The sequence below is a fragment of the Ailuropoda melanoleuca genome, chromosome 13 (genome assembly GCF_002007445.2).
Source record: "Ailuropoda melanoleuca isolate Jingjing chromosome 13, ASM200744v2, whole genome shotgun sequence".
In the NCBI taxonomy this organism is placed as follows: Eukaryota; Metazoa; Chordata; class Mammalia; order Carnivora; family Ursidae; genus Ailuropoda; species Ailuropoda melanoleuca.
Window position 1 is genome coordinate 66,289,089 of NC_048230.1, and position 19,214 is coordinate 66,308,302.

Here is a 19,214-nt window from a genome sequence, read left to right on the forward strand (position 1 = left end):
ATATAGGTAGTAAAGCTGTAAAAAGAACATGAAGAATGTGCTTCCCTCAAAAGTCAGGGTGGTGGTCACTCTCTGAGAGGGAGGACAGTGGGTACGAGCAGGAAGACACACGGGCTGGGCTGCGGGGCTTCTGTTCCGAGTCCTGTGTTTGGTAGGCGGTGGCCTCGCGTTTATTTGCTTTCTAATGTATTTATTGACAAAACAGTGTAGACATGTCTTATGCACGCCTCTGTATGTGTGATTATCTCAAAATCCAAGAATAATTCAAGCATCCGGTAATTGGCAAAGGCCAGTTTCCCTTCGCCCTCTCTGTGCCCCAGCCAACTCTTGTTCTGGGCCAGAGAGCAGGAGTGAGAAGCTGCTGAACGAGGCTGGGTGTGGGCCGGCCCCTCCCCCGCCGCACGGCTCCAGACCCAAATGCCCCAGAAAGACACCGCCTGGAGGTTTCTTTAAACCGCTTTATTCAGGTTGGCTGGTTGTCACGGATTGGATCATGTGTACAGGGTTACCCCCATACCCCTGGGCAGAGCCCTCGGCCTCTCCCACATCCCAACTCCATCACTGAGGGGCGGCCAGAGGTTTGAGCCAGTTCCCAGGGGGTGTTGGGCCCAATAGAAATATTTACAAATTACCAGGGGGTGGGTGTCCCCCTAGTTGGGAATTGTGAGGAGATTGGTACTGGGGGACCTTTGGCTCCCAACAGCCCCAGGCCCTTGGGTAGGTGTGGCATGGGCCCCAGGAGGCGGCTGGGACATTGGGAGCTGGCAGAGGGGGGCTCCTGGGAGAGCCTCGAAGACCCTGGAAGGGGTCCTGCTGGTGCAAAACTCTGCATAGGGCCACTGGGTCAGAGGGAAAAGGCCCTCCTTCAGACTTGCCACGTGAAGGGGCAGATTCCTGGTCCCCCCACCTCTGCGGAGGGTGGGACAGGGAGCTGTTTCTTAGGTATAAGGAAGCTGAACATGAAGGACCCCCCAGGAGGCAGTGGGGTGTCTCCCTCTCCTCCCAGGACCCCTGTGAGTGACCCTGTTCATGGGCCACAGGCCCAGGGCAAGGCTCTCCTGGGGGCTCCGTGCCCCAGTTCTTCGCCAGGGTAGAGGCCCCAGTTCTGCTCAGAAGATTCCAGTCCAAATTCTGGGAGGGGTCACAGTCCACACCCCCAGGTTCAAACGGGGGATGATGGGAAAGGAGGGAGAGTAAGGCTGGGAGGCCCGGCTCGGGACAGGATAGGGGACAAGCAAGCAAAGCAAAACACTGGACTCCACTGAAGCTGGTGACAGAGAGGCAGCCTGGCCCCCGCATGGTGCCCGCCCCAGCATTTGGGGGGTCGTCCCCTTGGTGCCCTGGGGCCACCTTCTCCGAGCCAGGTCACCGCAGGGGTCTGAAAAGGGAGGGTTGGGCAGGGCTTACATGCTGAGCAAGGGAGTGGCGGGCAGAGGGCCGACGTGGTGGCCACAGGCAGTCTCGGGGATGGGGAGGCGGCTGGACCCAGGCAGTCCCGTCCCCAGCGATCCAGCGGCTCCTCATGCACTCTGTACAGCTGTAGGGGCGCGGGGCGGGTGGGTGGCCGGGTAGGCATCAGTCTAGAGGCTGCAGGCCTCCTCGTCCACCGAACGCTTCCGCAGCTCCTTTCCCGGCTTTGGGGGGGGCGGGGCGGGTGCAGCGGGCGGGGCTTCGGGCAGGTGCAGGACCGAGTTCTCTCCGGGCTGCACCCGAAGGTAGGCCTTGACCTTGTGGTGCCGGGCCTTGCCGTCGCTGAAGTCGATGACACGGCACTCGTAGGTGCCTTCGTCCGTGGGCTTCACCCTTGACAGACGCAGTTTGTGGGAGATGTTGCTGCCCACCACCTTGACCACCTGGGGAGGGGACAGAGAGACCATGACCTGGCCATCAGGCAGCAGCTGGGAGATGGAGAGCACTGCTTCCGGGAGCCCGCTCGTAGCCCGGGGCCCCAAAGACCACTCCCACAAGGGCGCTGGGAGGCTTGCAGGGAAAGTGAGTCAAATAGCAAAAGCAGAAACCACTTCAGTGTCCATCAACAGCACGAGTAAATAGGCAGTAGTCAGCTGATTTGATGGAACACTGCCCAGCAGTTAAAAAGCCGGAGCTAGGGGTGGGCTCCACAACACGCAGGGAGGGAGAAGATCTCACGGCAGAGCCCCTGTGGGGTCAGGCCATTTCTGTAAACAAAAGCATAAAAACGCTAGGTCCTGGCTTTGGAGACACGTGTGTGTGCGAGCGAGAAAACAGACTGTTGGGAACGCGGGGGCCCCAGAGCAGTAGCTGTGTCTGGGCTGGAGGGAGGGCTGGGGACCCGGGGGAGACAGCAAAGTCAGGTCTCAGCCTTGTGTGAAAGGTTCTACTTGCTCGAACACACAAACAAACAAAAAAGAAGGCTAATCACAAATATATCAGGATACTAATAACTTCACACCGGTAGCAGGGAGCAAGAACGTCTGTACTAGCTGTCTTTGTACTTTGGCTCTTTACTTATTAATTTGATTCGGTTTTTAAATTTTTATTTTAAAATTGAAATACACCTCGTATGTGGGAAAGCGCATACAGTTTGACAAAACTGTGTTCATGTACGCCTGTGTGACCACTGCCAAGAGCAAAGCATGGGACGCTTAGAACCTTCTAGAGCCCCCCCTTGTCGCCGTTCCTTATCAACACCCCCACCTACCCTGACTTTTGGCACTCTGGATTAGTTTTGAACTCTTTTTGTGTGTGCCCGCTTTCCCACCAGGGAATATCAGTGAGACTACTCCACACTGTTGCCCAAAGCTCCGTTTGTGCTTTCTCACGGCTGAGTAGTATTCCATCGGAGACACTCCCCACAATTTGTTCACCCAGCCCCCTGTTGATGCACATGTGGGTAGATTCCAGATCAGAGCTCTTATGAATAAACTGAGGGGCGGCCAGAGGTTTGAGCCAGTTTTATGAATGAAGAGAAAAGGCATTGGCCAGTTTTATAAGGTATATCACCACGGAAGCCCGGCGAAGGGCACAGGGGACTCTATGATCTATCGTTGTAACTTTCTGTGAATCCGCAATTCAACATAGGGAGTTAAAAGTGGGAAGGGGGAGGTGGGCCTGGAGAGGAGAGGTGGGAAGGGGCGTCCATCCTTCCCTGGCCCCTTCTTACTTGCAGCTGAAAGGAGCCCCGCCCTCCCTCCTGCAACCCCCCACCCTGCCCAGACAGAATGGGATTAGTCCCCAGCCCCGTGTCACTGACCTCACCACCTCCCTCACCACCTGGCATCACTGCAGGCTGGCCAGGCCCAGGCTGGAGCCAAGTGGGTATCAGGCCTGCAGCCCCAGCCCTGAGCCCTACTGGCCCCTCCTGCCCCGGAGTGGCGGGCAGGGCATAGAAAACCAGCTGTCATATTCTTGCCCCAAGCCCCAGCTCTCGGAGGGGTGGGCCCTGCAGGTCACCCTTGCCATGAGGAGGCTGGGATGCGAAAGAGGAGAGTCTCCACACGGGTGCATTCACTGCAGACGTGCCTGAGCCCGTGCTGGGCATGCGCACATGCAACTTACAGTATCTCACTGACCTGCTCGGGCCTCCGGGCCCCTTTCATCCCCTCCAAATGCCAAGCTCTTTCTGACCTCATGCATGCTGGTCTCTCTGCCCCGGTGCTTTTCCCCACTTCTCTTTACCTGCTTGACTCCTGTCCATTTTCAACATCACCTCCTCCAAGAAGCCCTCCATCACAACCCCCTGTTTATCTTCTTCATAGCAGTCATTGTAGTTTGAGAACCATTTTACTTGTCTGTTGACTTGATTTTTGTTTCTCTCCCTGGCCAAACTATAAACACCACGAGGGCAGGGATGATACCCATTTTGTTCATCTCAGTGACCATCCAGGGCCTTGTGCCCTGTGAACGACAGCGACATTTGTTTAATGAGTGGACTCGCTCTAGGTCCTTCTCTCTCCAAGTGCTGTGGTACTCAGATATCATGCTTTCCAATTTGAGGTCAGCTACACATGACTATACTCACTTTACAGATGGGGAAATGAAGTCTCGGAAAAGAGGAGAGGCTTCCCGTGGGCAGTGAGTCAGCAAAGGACAGAGCTGGGAACTAAACCCAGGCCTGACTCCATGCACGCTACTCCTCCAAATGGTGTGACCGGTCCATCCACGGTCACCCAGAGCTGGCAGGGCCAGAGGGGGTGTGTCCCAGGCTCCAGAAGGGAAGAGGAGGGGTAGGTGGGCAGCAGCAAGGAGCCTGGCCCGTCTGAGCCTTGCAGCTGGCCATCATCCCCACGAAGCAGGAAAACGTGGGCTTCTGGTAGAGCAGGAGGCATGAGGTGGGACACAGGCAGAGCTCGCAGTAGGAAGCGGCAGGAAGCTCTCCCAGCCGCCCCTCTTGGCATGGGGCTGAGCACCAGCCTCCCCGGCCCCAGCTCGGGGCCTGGCACAGCTGGAGGCCACAAGCCCCGCTGATGCCATCACCTCTGACCAAGGGCACAGGGAGGTCCTGTGGCCCTGCCATGCTCTCAGGCGAGTTAGGAGATGCTGTTGCAAATGCACAGCGGGGAGCGAATTACCTCAACATCTGTTTCCCTCACGGATATTAATTATCCTTCATTTGTCAACCCTACAAGGCGCTAATGGAGTAATAATGCGAAGCTCTGGGAGCAGCCGCTCCTAGGGAGGGAGCGCCAGACGCGGCCCACCCCTCCCGCCCCCAGACCCTAGACGAGGCCTGGACGGGTGCTCCCCGGGCAATCTGCGCCCGCCGCCACCCTGTTGGCCCCCTCTGCCAGCAGACCCAGTGGCCTTCTGAGGAGAGAAGAGGAGGGAGTCGGGGAGGGTGCTGGGAGGCTGGGTCTGACCCGGACCAGTCGCCACACCCAGGCTCTTGGGACAGAGTCATCCTGCATCTGGGAGACATTCAGTAGGCGCGTGCTCTGAGCTGGGTGCTGGGGTCACAGCCGTGAGCCGGCCAGACCCCAGCCATGCTGCGTGGACTCACAGACAACCCAGACCCCACACGGAACCCGGCACCGCAGGGAGAGTCACGCATGAGACACTGCTCTCTCCGGCCCTGGCGCCTACCCCTTTAAGCACAATCCGGAGAAGGCAAATAAAAAACCCATCGCAGCATTGAGAGTAGTGCTGGCAGCCAGTGTTTACAGAGCACTTGATCACCGCAAGCTGATGTGCTAAAAGCTTCGTACGTGTTTTTTAAGCCCTGCAATAACCCCGTGATGTAGGCCCTGCCAGGATACCCTTTGTATGGGTCAGGAAACTGAGGCTCGGAGAAGTAAAGTGATTGGCCCAAGGCCACCCAGCTGGAGACAGAGACATCTGGCGAGCCTCGCATGACCAGTAAACCACAGGACTGCCTTTTCACCCCCTCCTACCTCCTTCCCCAGTCCCTAGCCTTCCTTGTCTTGGGGGAGCCCAGCCCATCCTCAGAGGCATATCCTGTGGGAGGGGCCCAACATCCTGCCCCAGCTTCCGGGAGTGGAGGGAGCAGCTTCTTGGATCTCCTCATTCACAAACTGGGCAGAAAACCCTATGGCCCAGCCCTCCAGCGAGACTAGAGAGGTCCAGGAGGGGAGGCGACCCCTGCGCCGCGGGCCTGGCTGTAAATCATAATCACGTCGGCACAGGCATCGACAGGCCTCAGCAGTGCAATTAAGCACCTAATTACGCTGAAAGAGACACGGCGAGTCCATGCCATGACCAAGCTCAGCTCCCTCCCTGCTCACCCATGGCCCAGGCCTCTCCGGGCATGGCAGGGGCACCCCTGGGCCCACAAGGCTGGGGGTCTTTCTCCAGAGCCGGCCGGGGAGAATGAGCCACGCTGACGTATGTCCTACATGCGGCCTCGTGGCTGAGCCTGCGAGGGACAGGGTGGCCCCGGGGAAGGCACTGGGATGGGATGGTCCCTGCCCCAGGCCAGGGCCTGCTCTGAGCTCTGCCACTCTCAGGCCTCCATCAGCAGCATGCAGACACTTTCACCACCCCTCCCTGCCCCGCACGGCGTGTTCAGAATCCAGCTCAGGGTCCCTCTGAATCTGGACCCCAGAAGGCCTCACCCACTCCAGCCAGACCCTTCCAAGTCATCACTGCCCTTGCTCCTCGTGCACTCCAGCACAATCAATTCCAGGATTCCACTGATCTTCCCTCTGAACATCCCTGGGCCTCTCCCTTTCCCTCCAGAGTCCAGCCCCCTTGCGCTGACTAGGGTCCCAGCTTCTCCCACCTGGTCATCGTCCCAGCCTCCTTCCAGCCTCCCCAAAGCCACTGTGGCCCCTTCCGATCTGTTCTCTATGACAGCCAGACAGATCTTTACACAATGCCCCCAACTTCGGGCCCTTCCTTCGATGGCTCCTGGCAGTGGCTGACCGGGCCCTTCACGATCTCATCCCCACACCTGCCCCTTGGCCACACCAGCCTCCTGCAGTTCCTCCAACACACACACCCAGCCAAGATCCCCAGCTCCTAGTCAATACCTCTATACTTCAGTGCTTACTTTAAATAGCACCTCCTCCGGGAAGCCCTCCAGGCCCTCCAGAACAGGCCAGGTCCTCTGTTACTGGCTCAGACCCCCAGGTAGCTCTCCTCATTTTGATGGTCACAGTTGTCATTTTACTGTTTATCATGGGTGATAATTGGGTTAACGTCCATCTCCCACACTGGCCTGGGAGCACCTGAAGACAGGGACTGGGCATGTGTGAACATGGCCTTTGAGAGACATCTTTGAGGCCTGTGACCACCCTAAGAATGTTTCAGGCATTCCTGGGATAGACGGAGTGATTTTGACTCCACGTGAGTCTCACCTCCCTGGAGGACCTCAGAACTTCATGCCCTATGTATACCGTGGGCCACTGCAGGAATTTTAAGAGAGAAACATCTAGAGCAGAAAATAAAAATCAGAGTGAACCATGAGCCACCACTTGGCCTGTTCCTCCTTTGTGAAGGCTGCAGAGCTCATGCACTGCTCCAGCTGTCCCAGCCTTCCACCAAAAACACCAGTGTCCACACATGCACCACGCATGCCCAGCAGCTGGGCAGGGTCGGCAGGGGCCTCGTTCACCTAACGAATGGGACTGTCTTATAACCATTCATGGAGATTTCATGGAGATCCCAGAGGCGGGCTGCTGATCTTCCTGAGGCTTCTTCAAGGCTGTACCTGGCTTTGGGGCTTGGCTGGAAGGGATGAAGACTTTAGGATGAGCGGGCCAGAGCACGGGCCACATGCACGTGGGGACCCAGGTGGCCCAGGACTCTTTCTCACTAAAGCAGTTAACATGATGAAAGTCAACGCAGCTTGCAAAACTGGTAAAGGGGAAATTAACCTAAACTCTAAAATAAAGAGCTTCAGTTCGATCAAAAGAAAAACTTCCAGAACTTGAACACAAGCAATAAGAAAAAGAATTTGCCTGAGACACAGAAATGAGGCCCCAAAGGTGAAATTCTCAGCATATGCAAGCTACCAAGGGAGATGTTTTTAGGCCGGGGGTCCTTCCCCAGGTCCCAAGTGAAACGAGATAATTCGTGTAAAGTAAAGCTCACTCATCATGGTTCCTGGCATATGGCAAGCACTCAATACATGTTAGCTGCTTTATTATTATTGTTATTATTATTATTATTTTATCACAGATGCCTGTCCTACTATATAGCGAATCTCCCTACAAGATGCTGAGCTCTTTCATTCTCTCACCTGCTCCCTGCAGAGAAGCTGGGGCCCGTTTCATGCTCCAGCTGCCCCCCTGCCTGCTGGGAACAGGAGTCTTGCGATTTACCGATTCATAAAAAGTTTTCTCTCTAGTAACCACTGTCATTCACACAGCCGATCTCTAGGACTTCCCAGCTCACAGGGTAAGTTTTGGCTCAGGGATGTGAGGTGCCGGCCCCAGTGAGTCCTCAACAACCCAACCCGGGTCCTTCCCAGCGTTGCCATGGCAGCCCCAACAGGTCACGGAGCCCTCCTGCACCAGGCTCCGGGAAGTTGATGGTACTTTCTCCCCCGGAACCTGAGATCCCAAGGCACCCACGCTGCCCCGCCAGCACATGACCTGTGCTTAGCTCCCATGGTGTTTTTCGAAGTAGGTCCCAACGTTTAAAAATCAGGAGCTGCCCATCGCAATCAGGACTTTTAAAAGACACAGAGCTACTGGACCAAATTTCCTGCCTGGCTCAGTTGGCTCCTACAGATCCGGGGCCTGGGTTCTAGACTCCGTGGCCCCACAAGAGCTACCTTGTGCGTTCGTGTCACCTGCATCTCTACCTGTACAGGTGCGGATGTGCAGTATGTTGGCATGTCTGTGTGCCAAACTCCGTGTCTGGGTGTATACCACTGTTGGCCTGGGTGTGTGACAGTCATCCAGTTATTTATTGCACACCTACTATGTGCCAGGCACTGTACTAGGCTCCAGAAATATAACAGTTCATCAGGCAGGCATAGTCCCAGCCCCGCTGAGCCTGGGGGTGTGGGGGGACAGATGGAAACAAAGGCACACACAGGTGCTTGCAGATGGAAATGCAGCCAGCACAGAGAGGAGATGTCGGCTGAGACACGGGGTCAAGAGCTGTCCTGAGCTGAGCTCTGAAGGAAGAGCGAGGAACAGTTTCCTGGACAGAGGAACTGGCCCATGCAAAAGCCAGGAGGTGGGTAGGGATGGGAACGTGGAAAAGCAGGCAGAGTTGGGAGGGGAAAGGGAGCCAGGTCAAGCAAGATGAGACAGTCCAGAGGGTGAGCAGAACGAGTTGAGCAGAGTCTTGAAGGCCATGGAGAAAAGTCCGAGCCTTCTAGCCTGTGTGAAACCGGGCTGTACTCTGTTTCCAGGTGTCGGCGAACTCCGCGTCTGTGTATTTAAGAACTGTCGTGTGTGTGACACTGTCTGGACAAGGAGGTCGTCGATGTCCGTGTGACCAGACCCCTCACCAGAACCCCGGAGCCCCTGCTGGTGCCGGAATTGCAGGCACTGGGGGCGGGGAGCGATTGCACAATCACGCTGAGCACATTTATTTTATTTAACTAATTAGCATCTTCACATTCCCCTCACGTGGGGCCTAGCAGCCTTGAATTCTAATCCTCTAAGTCAATTAGATTATTCTTCCCTTCGCCTGAGACACTCCTTAAACCCCAAACAAAATCATAGGAGAGAGAGTTGCAGGTGTATTAATATATACACAGATCTCTACTTACCCAGACTTAACTGGTGGGTGTTCGGGCAAGGAATGGGGCACTGCACATGGATGTACCCCTTGGCAGAGGTTGAGGACGAGGGGCAGAGGTGTAGGGGGAACTGCGGCTGCCCTAATCTGGAAGCAGCTTGAATTTCCAGACCGCAGCCGGGAAGGGCCTTGGACAGACTGCACGAATGTTGCTTTAAAAGCCCTTGTTCTCGAATCTGCCCACCTCCTGTTAGGGTGGCTGTAGGAGCCTCCTCCCGGGCCTCCCTGCCTCCGCTCCCTGATCTTCACTGCCCAGCATGGCACCCCCCATGCCGACTGGTGCCCACTCTGCACTGTGACTTCTGCTCTGGGGCAAGGCTCTTCTGAACACCTGTGTCTCATTGGCCTTGGGGTACGGAGCTCCCTCACCAATGCTTGAAAAGTTGTGGAAGAATCAGCAGAAAAGAGTGAATCTGGAGTTTACTCCCCTCACATACACAGTCATACCCCTGTGGGCACCCGCATTTCTAATGCTGCTAGCGGACTTACTAGCCTACTTCCAGGATGACCTGATGCCCATGCACCGATCCGGCCCTCCTCCACAAACACTGGCACTCCCGGAGTCCCCTGGGCCCCCACATGAGGTCCTAGCAGAGTCTGGAGACAAGGAACTCAAGCCCGGAAGACAGGTAGTTCAGCCACGTCACAGCCTCCAGCAAATCTTTGACCCCTCTAAGCCTCAGTTGCCCTACCTGTAAAATGGGTGAATGCTTGGCCGTTCCCTATAGAGTTGTAGCAATGATAAAACAAGTCCATGCAGAAGACCGGGCCAGTCCTGAAATCCTTCGGCTGTAGTTCCCCCGCCCCACCTCAGCCCCGGGAGCCACATGACCCAAGTGACCCTGACGTGTCACCACAGTCATGACGGGCCGAAAAACGCCAGCTTAGTCCCATTAGACCCTATTGGTTCCCCAAACTCAAAATGCTGCTGAGACAGCCACACAGCATCTGGGCCACACACAGCCTTGGCCCTGACAGGAGAGAATGCGTCTTCTCTCCCCCCTGTCATTTTTTGTGCCTGTCATTCAATGAACTTGAAAAATCTGCATCCTTTAAAAAACAGAAGAACAAGGCCATTTTGTCCCCCTTTCTTTTTTCTTCTCCTCCATCTTCATGCCCAAGCTCCCAGCTGAACTGGGCCCCCCTCCTTTTTTTTTTTTTTAAACTACAGCTGTGTCCTCCATTAGAGCCCTTGCAAGAAGTCATTACCAAAACTCACACTTATTTTGGTGGCGTCCTTCCCTGTGTCTTCCTGCTGAGATGCTTTTAGCTGTTGGAGGGAGCGGGAGGGGAAGAGAGAGCAGAGACAAGGCGTTAGCATCATGGGCTGGGAGTACGGACAATAGCTAAGACTGTAGCTGTGACAAGTGATGCCCTGGGGTCCTGAGTTGGGCGTCCCTCAGCTCTGTGTCGCCTCAGGGTGGGGGTGAGTCAGAGGAAAGGACGATGAAGAGGGTGCCCTGCAAACATGCATGAGCTGTGCACTTAGGTACGTGGGTATCTGGGGGTCTGTGCGGGTGGGGGAGTCTGCCTGCTGTTGTTTGTCGGAATGTCTGTCTCTGCACTCGGGTCTGTGAATGTGTTTGTCACACCCATGATCGTGTGTTTGTGGCAAATGCTGTCAGAGTCCTGCCCACGTACCATTCCCTGCAGGCTGACCCCAGACGCTGCCAACTGCGAGAAACCAGCCGGCCTCGGCCTCAGGGCTTCCTCTGACCCCCCAGAGTCCTCGGAGCCCTGTGAGGCAGGCTGCAAGCGTTGGAGAGCGGACACCCCCGGGAGCAAGACAGAGTTTAATATGTTACGTGTGAACACGTGAGAGGCGATTTCATGAGCACGCTAGAATGTGCGCGCACGCCCATGTGTGCACATGCAGGTGTGTAAATGCACGTGTTCGGATGTGAATGGGTGGGAGGAGAGGCATGTGTTCATATATTATGTGCATTTACCCCCGTGTAAGAATGGGTTCCCCTAGAAGCAGACCTTGAGACAAAGATTCAAGTCCTTCTTCCTGGGAGGGGCTCCCAGGAACCCGAGGAGGGGAGTGGGCGGGAGGAAGTCAGTCGTGTGCATGCTACCCAGCGGCCACCCCTGCGGGCAGCTGGAGCCTCCTCCCATGGGGACCCGAGGGAGAGCATGTGGAACTCTCCTGTCACCCCAGCTGTGGGCGAGGCTGCCGGGTACGTGTCCTCCAGCTCGGTCAGTCACTGCGGGTCTGCCTTGCAGGCCAGCAGGCTCTGTGGCCCCGAGAAAACTCTGAGGCAGACTTGCAGGGGTCGGCGGTTGGCCGCGGGGCTGGCGGCAGGTGTGCGAGCAGGGCGCCAACAGCATCTGCTCCAGCGAGCATGTGTGCGGTGACTGGGTGGCCCGCCTTGCCTGGAATCCCTGGCCTCAGTTTCCCCACCTGCACGCTGAAGGGAGGGACGCTGCGCTGTCTGGGGGGGCCTTCTCGCTGTGGCCATCCCCAGTGTTCAGCCGAGCCCTGCCTCCCGCTCAGAGGGGAGAGAAACGTCCGAACCCCGGGGACCAGGGCGGTCCCAGCCCAGCTCTGGTGGCTCCCCAGGGGTGGTACCTGGTTCGCGGCCCACGCCTGCTTGTCGGTCCAGTCCCTGTGGCTCCGCACGTACCACCACTGGATCTCCAGCGAGTAGGAGGGGGAACCGCTGCCGCGGAAGGAGCAGGCCATCTCCACGTCCTCGCCCGTCCGCGCCGTCATGTCGTGGGGCGTCTCTGTGAACAGGGCTGTGTGGAGAAAGGGGGAGGAATGGCTGGGGCTCAGGAAACAGCCAGCCCGGGGGCGCAGGGCTGGCGGGTCAGGAAGGGGTGGGGAGAGTGGGAACGGCCTGGCTTCAGGAGGGGCCCCTGGACGAGCTCAGCAAGGCTGGGAAAGGGGTGTGCGACAGCAGCTGGCAAGAAATGGAGACGATGGGGCAGGTCCAGGGCCCTGAGTGCCCCACATGAGCTTCGTCTCTATCCCAGAGTCTGTGGGCACCACAGGGGACCCACCCAGGGCAGTGAGGCATCAGAGAAGGGCTGGGTTGGAAGGGGTGAACAAGGAGGCCAGGGAGGGCAGGGAGGAAGCTGCAGTTTTAAGTCTTCCAGATTTTTCTAGGCCCCACCCCCACCCCGGTCTCACTTCCAGGTCATTCCCAACCCCAGAGCACCACAGCCAGTGCCGAAGTCTTTGTAAAACCAAGTCAGGCCTGGCCAACCCCCTGCTCAGAACCTGCCCGGGCTCCCCACTGCACCTGGGATAAAGCCCACCAGGTTGGGGTTCAAGGCCTGCCCACTGCTCCCTGGTTTTCTCTCTGTCCTGTGGGCATGCCTCACTTTCCCCTCACTTTTGCTCTATGCCCAAGGCTGGAACGCGCTATCTTTGGTCTCTCTTTGCCCACCTGGCTCCTTCAAGGCACTCAGAGCTCTAACTGGGCCCCTTCAGAGGCTGTCCTTGACCACCCAGGGCAGGAGCCCCTCACCCCCACCTCCTGTCCCCGCCCCCCTGATGCCCGGTCAGACCTCATATCCATTCACTGCACGCACTGCCCGCCCCGCTGAGCTCCCTGAGAATAGGGACCCAGATGGAGCTCCTGCTGGCCACGCCGCTCCCAGCACCGAGCAGGCCCTCCGTGCACACTGAACGGGTTGAACATTCTCCATCCTCGGAGGGCCCCCAGGGTGCGGTGGAGCCACATCTGCCTCCATCCCCCACAAGGCCCAGCTCCCCAGGAAAATCCCAGGGCAGGTGGTCCCCTGCGCCCCATGACCCAGCAGGAGCCCCACCCACCCTCCATCCCCACCACGCCACCAGGTAAATGAGAAAACAAATCCCCATTTAATGTGGCCCGTATCCCTCCCCACCATATGTTCTGTCTCTCCTCTCTCCAAACAAATATTGTCCTGAGATGTAATTAGAATTCTTTCCTCTTCTCAGGAGAGATTACCTCGCCCCAGAAAGACGCCTGGCAACGTGCAGGTCACCCAGGGAATGTGTGTCCATCAGTCCTCGCGCCCCCTGCCCCTCCTGGCTGCTGCAGCCTGCAGGGTTCCCGCCCTCCCCAGCAGCAGACGTGCCACCACCCAGCCCCAGGGGTCCCTCCTGTATGTCCCCTTCCCTGCGCAGCTCGGGGCAGGAGGAACAGGGAGCTCTGGGCTGGGAGAGAGGGGTCCCGCCCCTCCCCAGGGTTCCAAGGGCTCTGGGAGCATCAGGATTGACAAGCACCTCCATCTGGAAGCTTCTGATCTTTCTGCCCTACATCCAGGGTTTCCATGTGGAGCTTGACTCCAGGAACTGGTTTCCGGGCTAAGAGAAAGTTTGCAAGCACCCTAATCCCCAAGGTTAAAGGTTTATGAGATGCTTCCTGGAGCTTCCCACATTCATTGAGGTTGGGAAGGCCTGGCCGCTGTCCCATAGACAAAGGCTGTTTAATAAGAATGGCTATTTGAATTACTGAACATGTGCCCGGTGAGGTGTGAGGTGCCTTCACGTGCAGTCGATCAGAAAGCCGGGACTGTCCTTATTCCCACTGGGCAGGAGATGAAACCAGCCCATGCCGCCTTTGCCTGCTGGGTGCCCAGCCCCCAACCTGTAGAGCCGTCCTTGACCCCCCCTCACCCTCTCTTATAGCCCACATTCAGTCTGCAGGGAGCCCTGTGGAAGATGCCTCCAGAACGTCTCCAGAACCTCCCCCTCCCGCGCTGGGCCAGCCGCCACCATCTCCTGCCCGCGACAGCACAGTGGCCTCCTCACTGGCCTCCCTGTGGCCACCCATGCTCCCCGACAATATATTTGCAACTGGTCAGCCAGAGGTATCTTGCCAAAACACAAACCAATCCCGACTCCTTCTTTCCTCAAAACGCTCCCACGGCGTCTTCTCGCTGAGGGCAAAAGCCAACGCCTTCACCCTGAAAGAGAAGGCCTTCCACGTTGGGGCTGTCCCCTCCAGTGCCAGCTTCTGCTTTTCCCCTGCTTATTCTGTTCCCGCCACAATGGCCTCCTTGCTGTTCTCTGAACATTCCAGTTGAGATCCTACATCAGGACCTTCGCACTTGCTTAGTATTCCCTCTGCCTGGAACACTCCTCCTGCCCCCAGATTCCCACAGAGCTCCCGACGTCCTCTGCTTCATGACTCTGCTCAGATGTCCCCTCAATGAGGCATTCCCTAAACACCTCATTTAAGTCGCATCTCCCACCCAAACCCAGGGCTTTAAATCACTATTTCCTTCTAGTGCATTATTGGTGCTGTCTGAAGACTTTCTGCAATGAGGAAAATGTTCTATATCTGAGCTAATCCAGAAACTACCAGCCACGTGTGTCTACTGAGCACTTGAAATGTGGCTAGTGTGAATGAGGAACTGAACTTTAAATTTTATTTCATTTTAGCTCATTTAAATTCAAACAAATAGCCACCCGTAGGTAATGGCTACTGTACTGGACAGCACAGCAAATACACTCGTTTTATGTTTATCGTCTGCTCTCCCAGGAGGAGGGACTGCGCCTGTGCCTGTCTTATGGATACATCCCCAGCTCCTAGAACAGTGCCCGGCACCTAGTAGGTGTTCAATAAATACGTGTTGCCTAAACGAATGAACACATATGACTGGGCAGGGGCACAGTGGTGTCCAGAGCCAAGAGGTCCCCACCCTGAGCGGATGCCAAAGTGCTGGCTCAAGCAGGACCGCAGGGAGCTGTCGAGGCCCTGAGCCACCAGGAGGGGTCAAGAGGGGATCACAGTGAGCTCTTGGCCCCTTGTCCTGGAACAGCTGGGTTTTGCCTTGATTCAGACCCAGTGGCCTTTGCAAAGAGGGGAGGAGGAGAGTTGGATCCAAAGTGGCCAGCAATGGGACCTGGCTGGCTAAGGGACAGTGAGAGGGACACAGCTGTGACCTTCTCCAGGTGCCACTGCTGAGCCGCAGGAATCAGAAAGTGCTCACCGTTTTCCCTCCTGCCCCTGGAGAAAGGGGGTCCACGGCTGCTAGGATCACAGACTAGGAAGGGTGGAGCCGGCCCTCGAACCCAGGCCTGTATGACTCCGCCCCTGCGCTTCTCCTCCACCTAGAGATGCGTAAGTGGAGGAAGCAGGTCTGGCCAAAGGTATGTGGGGGTCTCATGGGTGGCAGGAAGGGCAGAGATGGGCTCTCCTTGGGTGGGGACTCCATCGGGGGACCTGGAGAGGGGCCAGGCCTCCATCCACCCTTGCTCAGTCTCCCCTGCCCACAGGCACCCTCAAACTGAAAACCCAGTCCTGGCCCACAGGTTGTTTTTACTGATGCAGCAAAAAAGGCTCAGAGGGAGCAGGGTCTGGCCTGGGGTTAGACAGCAGCCAGTGGACAGCAAGGTCAGGCCCCAGGCCCTGTCTTTGACCAGGCCCTCTACCTCCATAACACCCTCGGGGGATGATCCCCCCCCCCCCGCTCCGCCCCCCGCATCTGTCCCCTCCCCATCCCTGTAATGGTCCTCTAGAGGGCGCTGTCCAACAGAAACAGAACACAAGCCAGGGGTGTGAGGCACACATGGAAATTGCCATTTTCCAGTAGCCACATTTAAAAAGTTAAAAAAAAATTTTTAAACAGATGAAATTAATTTTAATCATGTATTTTATTTAACCCAAGATATCAAAAAATTATTTTAACATGTAATAGGAATGATTAATGAGATATTTTACATTTCCCTTTGTGCTAAGTCTTGGAAATCCAGCATGAATTTGACACGATTACAGTACATTTCAATTTCGACAAGCCACATTCCCGGTGCTCAGCTGTCACGGGTGGGGGCATCCTGGCAGGTGAATCTCCCCTCCCCATCACATGTCCCCATTGCTCAAAGGAGGCAGCCAAGGCCCAGTGCGGGGCAGTGACCCTTCCAAGGCCACACAGCAGAGCCTGGATTTGAACCCAAGCCCGTCTGATTCCCAAGACCATGTTTTTCCTAGAGTATTTAAACTCTTTCTGGTTGCAAAGGTCTTTCTTAAAAAGTAACAGTCTAAGATGGCCAACCTTGCACGGTCCTATGGGGCAGGCTGGGGCGTGCAAAGGTTGGCAGGCACAAAGAAGGCATTTCACCCAGCCTGAGGCAATCAGGGGAGACTTCTCAAAGGAGGTGTTGTGCTCCCTGACGCCCAGCCCCAGGTAGGGAGATGGTCCGGAACCAAGAGTGGGGAAGGGCTTTGGGGAGGAGGAGGGATGGAAATCTGGCTGCACGAACTCATGGAACCAGGTGAGTCACCTGTGGGGTCAGCCATCAGCTCCCCCGCCCCCACAGTGGACTCTGGTCCCAGGGTCTCTCTGATCCCCTCGGACCCTTCCAGGATCTGCCTAGGTGGGATGGAGGAGGTCCCCCAGGATCCCGTTGTCTCCAACCTCAGTGGTGACAGGGGCGATGTGTCTGCAAGACAAGTGGGGAAATGAGGTTCTGGGCATTTGGGTGCATAACCTGGGTCTCTCTGTCCCTGGCCCTGTCCCAAGGAGCCCCTGATGGAGAAGCAGCGTATGCAGGTGAGCACCTGGGGCAGGGGGCTGGAACCACAGGTGGAGGACTGAGCCTGTTTCTGCGGACAGACATGCTGTGTGGCCTGGGGAGCCTCTCTCCCCTTCTCTGAGCCTTGGCTTGCTCCTCTGTACAACGGGGGTCAGTGCTGATGGTCTGAGAACCCCACCAGCTCAGACAATCTGAGGGAGACAGTGATGTAGGTCCTAACAGCAGTGTCCCGGGCACTGGGGAGGGGAGGGGTCACTGCTACTTGGGGGAGGAGGAGTATGTCAGCTGGGCCCTGAGATGGGTGCGTCCTGGCAGGCAGAGGCAAGGAGACTAGGAATGGTGTGAGCCAAGACAAGGAGGAGAGACACCCAGAGAACGTTGTCGTTGTTTTTAAGAAGAATCCGTACCATTTATGAAGCACCTGCTATACGCCTACCACGACACAGGCGCTGTCTTGATACTCTCTAATCCGCTCACCCCCCCTTTTTAAAAAGGTTTTATTTATTTATTTGACAGAGAGAGAGATAGCCAGCGAGAGAGGGAACACAGCAGGGGGAGCGGGAGAGGAAGAAGCAGGCTCCCAGCAGAGGAGCCCGATGCGGGGCTCAATCCCAGAACGCTGGGATCATGCCCTGAGCCAAACGCGCCCCAGTCACCCCCTTTGGACAGATGAGGAAAATGAGGCTCAAAAAGGAGACAGGACTTGCCCAAGTTCACACAGAGCTGGGTTTTGAACCTGGGTCTCACCAGCAGTTGTGACCAAGACCCAGGGTTCCATCGGCCCCCATCAGGATTTGGTCTCAATTATCAGGAAAAGTTCAGCCACCAGGTTCCACACGTCTGCATCCCACTTGCACACCTCCAAAGATGGGGAGCTCAGTTCCTCACACCTCCCCTCAAGCAGGCAGCTCTAACCGGCAAGAGGTTCTTGCTCGCTGTCCCAGCTCTGCGAGAGAGGACACCACATCAGCACCAGAAACTGGCAGGCGGTCCACACTAAGTGTGACGGTGACTCAGGTGCAGAAATAACGTCTAAGAAATACAGAGTACTTGCCTCGCGCCAGGCACTGTGCCAAGCTCTTCACGGACATTTGCTCCCCCATGATGCTGTGGGGGAAGGATCATTATTATCCCCATTGTTCAGGTGGGGAAGCTGAGGCCCGGAGAGGTTAAGGACTTGCCCAAAGCCACCGAGAAAGCGGTTACATTTGATCCCAGTTTCAGAGCACTGGAGAGTGGAGCCCATAACTTCTAGACCTGGCTCCTGCAGCCCCTCTTCCTGACCCCTCCCCCATGTCCTTCCCTCCAGCCACCCAGACCCCCCCATCTCCAGTTAGCATCCCTGCTGAGTTTGGGACATAAAATCCATCTCTTCTCCTTGACTTCCTCCTGTCCTACGCCTTCCCCCCCTGCTCAGGTAACTCTTCACAGCCGGTCTCTGGGGAGGCTGGTATAATTATAGATTTTTGGGAAGGATGCAATTGCGTTCTGCCCCAGGGCCTGAGCAGGGCTGGGCTCGCTGGGAAGACAATTAAAACCAGTGTCCACAAATTAGGATTCTGCGGGAGAAGGAGAAAGGGGATTGATTGAATGCAACCTCTTCTTCCTTTCTGCTTTTAATTGGGGGAGCAATGTAGTCATTAACCCCCAGCTTGGTTATCGGGGCACGATCTGCAGAAAACAGCTCTGGGGCCCTGGCCCGAGTCAGTGGGTTGGCTTCTGGGAAAGGCAGAGGAGGACCTGGAAGATCTTGTCTGCCCTTCACAATCAGGGCCTGACCTCCTTCCTAACCTTCCAGGCCCTGGTTCGATACCACATCTAGGGCTTTGCCTTCGGGCCTGGGTTTGAATCCTGTTTCTTCTACTCTCCAGCTGTAGCTGTGTGACCTGGACAAGCCCCTTTGCCTCTCTGAACCTCAGTTCTTTATATGACCAAAGGGGGGATGACACAAGGCAACGCATGCCTCACGCCTGGCACGTAGTAGGTGCTAGACGAGAAGCGCTCCCGTCCTCACACTCTGGCTCAACATCTGTCATCTCCAGAAGGATTTTAAAGACACTTCCTCGTAGCTCCATCCGATTAGGCGATGGGTACGGTGCCTGTACTTCGCTCACACCTGGGCCGTGTGTAACCTCATCCGTCAGTCCTGTACCTCCGCTCCTTCCTCATTGGCTCCCGACAACCCCCTGCCCCCCCCAGCAGCCAGGGACACACAGGCAGGCCTCAGGGGACTTATCCACCAGACGCAGCCTCAGCCCAGCCCCCAGCTCCTTCTACGCCTGAGGCAAGACCCCCCAGCCCAGACCCTCTGATCCAGCCCCAGATCTCCTCTCTCCCTCTGCACAGCCTTCCTTGCCCTTCTAATCTCTAATCTTCGAATCTCTGGTTTGAGGCTGCCTCCTCCAGGAAGCCTGCAAGGAGTGGACCCCAGGCCACCCATCAGTCTCTGCCAGAGTGAGAGCAGGCTCTGCTTGAGGACCAGTAGAAGGATCAGCTCTTTGTCAGGGGGAACCAAGGCAGAACCAGAGCTAGAGGGAGGCGGGGG

At 56.6% G+C, this 19,214-nt stretch overlaps 1 protein-coding gene across 1 annotated transcript in view; it reads right to left on the reverse strand.

The window, feature by feature from the left end:
- Positions 1-424: 424 nt before the first annotated feature.
- VSTM2L (V-set and transmembrane domain containing 2 like) overlaps positions 425-19,214 on the reverse strand; it is a 35,799-nt gene continuing 17,009 nt past the window's right edge. The window contains exons 2-4 of the mRNA XM_002915167.3: positions 11,768-11,937; positions 10,415-10,465; positions 425-1,853 (exon numbers count right to left, since the gene is read on the reverse strand). Coding sequence (XP_002915213.2) covers positions 1,581-1,853; positions 10,415-10,465; positions 11,768-11,937 — 494 coding nt within the window. The 3' untranslated portion in view covers positions 425-1,580. The remainder of the gene's footprint in view (positions 1,854-10,414; positions 10,466-11,767; positions 11,938-19,214) is intronic.